The sequence below is a fragment of the Rattus norvegicus genome, chromosome 19 (genome assembly GCF_021556685.1).
Source record: "Rattus norvegicus strain SHRSP/BbbUtx chromosome 19, alternate assembly SHRSP_T2T, whole genome shotgun sequence".
NCBI classification, from domain to species: domain Eukaryota; kingdom Metazoa; phylum Chordata; class Mammalia; order Rodentia; family Muridae; genus Rattus; species Rattus norvegicus.
The window spans coordinates 65,868,284-65,874,283 of record NC_141552.1 but is presented as its reverse complement, the minus strand read 5'-3'; the positions used below and the strand labels follow the sequence as shown (position 1 = coordinate 65,874,283).

The following is a 6,000-nucleotide window of genomic DNA, read 5'->3' as shown; positions in this document are numbered from 1 at the left end:
AACTAGAAAGGGGCCTGGAGTTCCTCCCAAGTAGACGGCCTTTCCAGCAAGTTCCGGGCTGCCAGGCAGAGAGGCCAACTGCCCATGTGTGGTTTGTTTGGCTTGAGTTTCCCCTAGAGAAGCTAGTAGAGGACTGTGTTTCCACCAGCCGGGAGACCGTGACCCTGCTCCTGTTTGAGGCCAGGCACAAGGTGACAATGGAAACTCTTAGAGGAAAGAGGTGACCAGAGAACCCCCGATGGTGCCACAGAGACCAACCGGAGCCATGGGTGGACAGGAGGCTGGTCAGAGTCCTGACCATGCTCACTCCTGACTCTGTTCCCACAGGCCTTTCATTGGATGGAAAATAGAAGGGGGTTCTGGGGCAAAAAGCCTGACTGAAGGCAGGCACAGTGGGTGGAGTCTCTGGACCTCCCAGGCCACAGGAAGGGCTATGCCCCATAGGAAGACAGACAGTTGAGCCAAAGGCTCTGGCCAAGATGGACATTACCCCAGGGTGGAGGAAACACACTCCATGAGCCACACCAGACTGGGCCCAGTGGGAGGTCTCAGGGCTACAGGCAGGATTAGGAGGAAGTTGTTGGAAAGTCAGACCGGAATGGCATGGCGGAGGGAGAACCGGCAACCGGGCAGATGGTTCCTGCGGAGGAAGCATTGGGCACAGCTGCAGGCCCCCCCGACCCCCACCGCATTATCACGGCGACACAGCTGGCTGCCTCACCCCTGAAGGCTGCAGGAGGACCTCCCCCATGCTGTCCCCAAGCCCGCCCCATGTCACATGAGGCCCTGAAGCCTCCCACCCGCTGTCCAGGGCCACAACCCAGTTCTGCTGGCTGCAGTGACTAGAAGGGCCTGGAGCCTCTGAGGAACAGAGGCACAGGCCCCCACACGACTCCTCCTGTTCTTTCCAGACCCCGAGAAATCAGAAAAGGTACTTCAGGGTGGGCTCTGGAGGCCGGCCATCTCACTCCAGCTGCAGGCACCCATCAGTCTCCTGCTTCCTCGGAGGCTCCATGTCCCAGGCATCTACCACCCTGGAGAGTGGGGCACTCCTGCCAGGACCCCGGGGTCTTCACAATGGAAGTCCAGGTAAGAGGCTAGGCAAGGGGATGGGGAAGATTAAAGGGACAGAAGCTGGAACAGGTGGAGCAGGTGACAGGAAGGGGACATCTCCAAGCTGCTGTGTGTGCGCGTGTGTGCCCGACTTTGTTGACAGCGTGGCTGTGTTGACCTACCTCAAATATCAACACAGTCCCCCCCACCGACAGGGAAGCGTCCCTCACAGCTGGGGCAGGTGGCCCTGTAAGAGCACCAGGTGCCAAGCCTGAGTCCTGGCCCCACCCAGAGGCAGGTGCATGGCTCTGTGTAGGAGGGAATGGACTGTGTCTTCCCTAGTGGGGGCTTAGACTCAGGGGTGCTCAGAGGATTCTAGGCAGGATGGCTGAGGAGGTCAGGGCAGGACAGTGCAGGCCCAGGTACATTAGTTTTCAGCAGAGCTGTGGGCGGAATGAGGACCTGTCTCACCCTCAGGGGTTGCTGGCTTTAAGGGTAGGGGGAGGCTCCACAAACTGTCATTTCCCCTACATCTCTAACCTCACTCCGAGAACCTCAAGGACTCAGAGATGCAAGCAGGTTGCTCCATCCCCAGCCCACGGCCACATGGCCACACTCCAGGTAGCCTTTGGGCCCTGCCTGAGCCCACAGTTCTGAGTCTCCTGGTGCTTGTACTGTGGCAGTCAAATCCATGTCCAGACCCCCGGCCATGGCACCCTTTTCTGCAGAGGGAACCATGGGAGGCTCATCCAAACCTTCGGCTTCCCCAAGGCCCAGACATCCAAACCCCATGTCTCCAGAAACACACACAGTACTCAAACGATGGTGGCCCAACTTCCCCCCAACAGCATGTGTCATTCTTGGCTTTTGCCAGGTGAGGGGATTCTATTCACAGGCCCAGGCGTGATTACCCTGCAGGTGGATGCCAGGGGACTGCCTGCCCCAGAGGATGTCCTCATAGACCCACTGCCCTGAGAGCTGCAGCCAAATCTGTCCCCGTTGCTTCCTGCCCTGAGCCAGGTCCAATCTCCCACACGGCTCCTCTGAGACTGGGAGGAAGGCAAGAAGTGCGCCGGAGGTGGAAGAAAGGCCACCTTTGGATAGAACAGTTTGGGTGGCCCTGAGCTCAGGGCCACAAGATGTGAACTTGGTTGTGCCTCCGATATGGATGTGGTGTTGGTGGAGTGGAGGTGCCCAGAGCAGTCTGTATATGTCCCTGACAGAATATCCACCCACCAGTATAATGTCCCCACTTGGTGCATGCCAGTAACTCCCTAAAAACCCCACCCAAGGAGACAAACGTGAGGTTCTGCAATGCCAGAAAGCACCACTAGGGGCAGCATGGAGCTGGGCCACTGTGGCCTGTGTAGACGATTAAGGTGGTTCTGGGCTGTCTTTACCCTCCAGGAGCTGGAAAATGGGTTAATTGGCTTTGTTGACTGCCAACAACCTCTTGCCCTACAAAGCCAATACATGCAGAACAGCTAAGCCGGGGTCATGGTTAACGGCAAGAGGGTAGTAATCTGCTGTGAGCTGAGACATGGTGGGCTATGGGTGAGGTGGATAGCAAGGGCAAGGACTTTCACCATCCCTGTGACAGAGAAAGTAACAAAGGGACAGAACTGCACAGGGCCACCCCACCCCTTGGAGTGCTGGTGTGGCGTTCCTGTCTGTTGCAGATCCCAGAGTGCAGAGGGGCGGAACAGACCACATAGTGTGTTTTCAGGCTTGTGTGCTTATTAGGCGTCGACCGAGGACACTAAACATAGCATGGGCGCTGTGGGTCTTGGTGGTTTGCATAGGACGGTGGCTTGCTTCCGGGGGGGTGAGGCCAGCAGGGTGCCGCATAGGGAGATCTTGACCGCTACCCATGGACATTGTAGCTAGAGGATCCAGATGGACTTCTCCCCTTTCCCCATCGGGTAGAGACTAAGTCAAATTTGCTGGTGTGGACTTAGGGACACAACCTTGGGCCCGGTTTGTTGAACAGGAGGTAGAGACTGTCACTGAGTGGAGGAGCCCAAGCAGAGGCAAGAGGGACAAGGTACAAAGGGACATTGGCAGCAAGGACCTGGGGCTCTCGGCCCAGAATGAAGTTCTGAGACCAACCCTGGGCCAGTTGGAGTCCTACTAAGCACTCTCTCTTCCCTCACCCCTTCTCCCTCTCCTCTCTCCTTCTCTCTGCTCTGCCTCCTCCTCCTCCTCCTCTTCCTCCTCTTCCTGCTCCTTCTCTTACTAGTCAACCATGGGCCCCTTCCCCATGCGTAGATTAGAGTCTACAAACCCTGAATAGAAAATATTCCAGAAAAAAACACATCTGAACTGGGCCTCTTGTGACTGTTCCTATAGGTCTATCTGCTTATGTTAGAGATCACGTCACCCAGCTCACACAGGACGCGCACACAGGCTCTGTGCAGATGTTGGGCCACTTTGTAGGAATGACTTGGGACCATGTATTTTGGGGTTCTGGTGCAGCCAGCCCTGGAACCGTCCCTGTGATAACAAGGGATGAATGGGGGCGCTGACACAGTAGCCATAGGTTCTCTCACAGGCAGGGACCAGGCTGTCAGAGGGTCAGTCACGCCTCCCCTAGAGCATCCAGCCTGCCTTTCCCAGCTCCTGCTGGATCTAGGCACCCCTCGTCTTTGACAGCCTTGCCCACTCTGCCTGCATCTTTCTAAAGCCACCTCTCTAGCAAGGACACCAACTCCGGGATTTCAGTCATCCTAGTCTGGGTGTAGGATAGAGGGAATGTGTTGTCCAGGTCTGCTGTAAACTGCAGCTACCACTTAAAGGAAACCGGAGCCTTACTTTGGTTTCAGAGAACATCCCAGGGCAACCACAGCAAAGACCAGCACAGAAGCCCACGTATATTTCTGCTTCATACTTAGCCTCCGTGTAGGCTGCCAGCCTCTGTGCTCGTTGGTGGGAACCAGCTTTGCCAGGGATGAGGTGACTCACAAAGGAGGCAGGTTCCCAACAGACGAGAGAAGACTAATGGTGGGGGAAAATGTCTGAGGTGACATGTCCCAAAAAGTGGAACTGTGGGGCCCATGGGAATCCGGAGAAAGCTAACAATGACCTTTGGCCCTCATCTGCTGGCACGATGGTGACCTTTGGCCTGAATCTGTGTGAGTGACTGTGATCTCTCACCCACATCTGCTTGAAATGAGGTGACCTCTGACAATATCTGTGTGAAGTAACAGTGAACCCTGACCGGTATCTGCTTAAGGAGATGGTGGCCTCTGACTCAAGTTTATATGATGTGAAGATGACCTCTGACCCATGTTGTGCCAAAATACCTTCATAGAGACCTTCCTGTTAGACTCACCAGCTCAGGTCCTGTGCTCCACCCTCAACCTCCAGCCCTTCTCCTTCCTCCCTTCCTTCCTTCCTTCCTTCCTTCCTTCCTTCCTTCCTTCCTTCCTTCTTTCCTTCCTTCCTCAGACCTGATGTGCTTAGAAGCCTAAGCATTAGGTTGTGGTCCTGCCTCCATGTTGTCCTCTGTCTTGCTGGCCACATGGTCTCAGGAGCTTCTTTCCGTGTGAGGCTGTGCCTTGAGAGATAGCAGAAGAGGATACAGAGGCTCCCAGGAGCACCCAGCATGCTTTGCTGAGCCTGCAGCCTAGACTCAGGGGCACATGTGATCAAGTGCAAGGATCTCTCCTGTGGTAAATGACACAGCCCCCCAAGCTCAACAAGGGCCAGCACTGGAGCCTGGGGCATCCCTCGGTCCTACCTGGAGCCAGAATTAGACACACGGGAGGAAAAGTGAGAGACCAGCTTGCAAAAGTCAGGCAGAGGGAGGAAGGCAGAGACCCCAGCATGAGCAGGAGAGAATGGAGGGATATGGAGGCTAAGTGGGGGCCCATCACCCGACTTCTTCTTCCTCTTGCTGTCATGATGGACAGTGTCCCCATCCACTCACACAGAGTCCAGGTAGGGTAAGGCAAAGAAAGGCCTCTGCTGCCAATCCTAGTATTCTCTCCTCACACCCCGGGGACAAGAAGACAGTTCCTCCTTCCAGACAGCCCTGTCATTCCCACCCGATGTATCATCTACAACAGTTAGACAAAGATGGAGACCAGGAAGATGGATATCTGTGCAGGGTGTGTGAAGGGATAAGGTGCAGTCCGGGCCAGCTTCCTAGTGAAAGCATCCCTGAGGGGCAGCGGGCGGCTACTCCTCAGGCAAGGGCAGCTTTCAGTTCTTCCTGCAGGTTAGGCAGAAAGCTTGGTGGGCAGGCTAACCTATATAAGCCTCAGGTCTCTGATCTCTGAGGTAATGTCCGTCCTGTGCTTCTTCTAGAACTATCCACCACCTCAGTGAGGGAAGCCAGGGGAAGAGAGAAAGTGCTCTCTCTAAAAATGATCCACCCACATGGGAGCTGGTAAATTCTCCAAGAAATGCCCAGACGCATGAATGCCCAGCCCAGGAGGGCCACTCTGAAGGGCAGGAACCTCGCCCAGGGAGGCTCTAGCTACTGTCTTAACTGAGCAAGACTGTTTGCTGTCACTGGAAGAGCGATGGATCTGGCAAACACGGGCACCTGTCTGGCTGCTGTGAAAACACCCAGGGCCTTTGCACAGTCTTTCCAGCAGCTGGTCCTTGCACTTCCTCTACCCGATCAGCCCCATGCTGTTTCCTAAATTTATCTGCGGCGTATTGTCTGCCCTTCTCAGTTGCATTCGGCTCCATAGGGTTGGGTCTCAGGCTGTCTGGACTGACAGAAGGGTGTGCCTAGCGCTGGTAAGGAAGATGGGCTGTCCGTGGACATTCAGCTATGACAAGATCACGAAACGTAGCTTAGTTTGTGAGTGTCCCTAGATGCAGGAGGCAGACATCACCAGGGGCTGCAGTGCTAGTCGAGAGGGAGAGAGAGAGAGAGAGAGAGAGAGAGAGAGAGAGAGAGAGAGAGAGAGAGAGAGAATGACTTCTTGGTCATGG

At 55.4% G+C, this 6,000-nt stretch overlaps 1 protein-coding gene across 2 annotated transcripts in view; it reads left to right on the top strand.

Annotated features, from left to right (window-relative positions):
- The first annotated feature begins 822 nt into the window (after positions 1 to 822).
- Cbfa2t3 (CBFA2/RUNX1 partner transcriptional co-repressor 3) overlaps positions 823 to 6,000 on the top strand; it is a 73,920-nt gene continuing 68,742 nt past the window's right edge. Inside the window, exon 1 of one of the 2 annotated variants that reach the window (XM_087594913.1) lies at positions 823 to 1,089. In XM_087594913.1, the coding sequence (XP_087451039.1) occupies positions 1,014 to 1,089 (76 nt within the window). In that variant the 5' untranslated portion in view covers positions 823 to 1,013. The remainder of the gene's footprint in view (positions 1,090 to 6,000) is intronic. The other variant, NM_001108453.1, reaches the window with a different exon arrangement.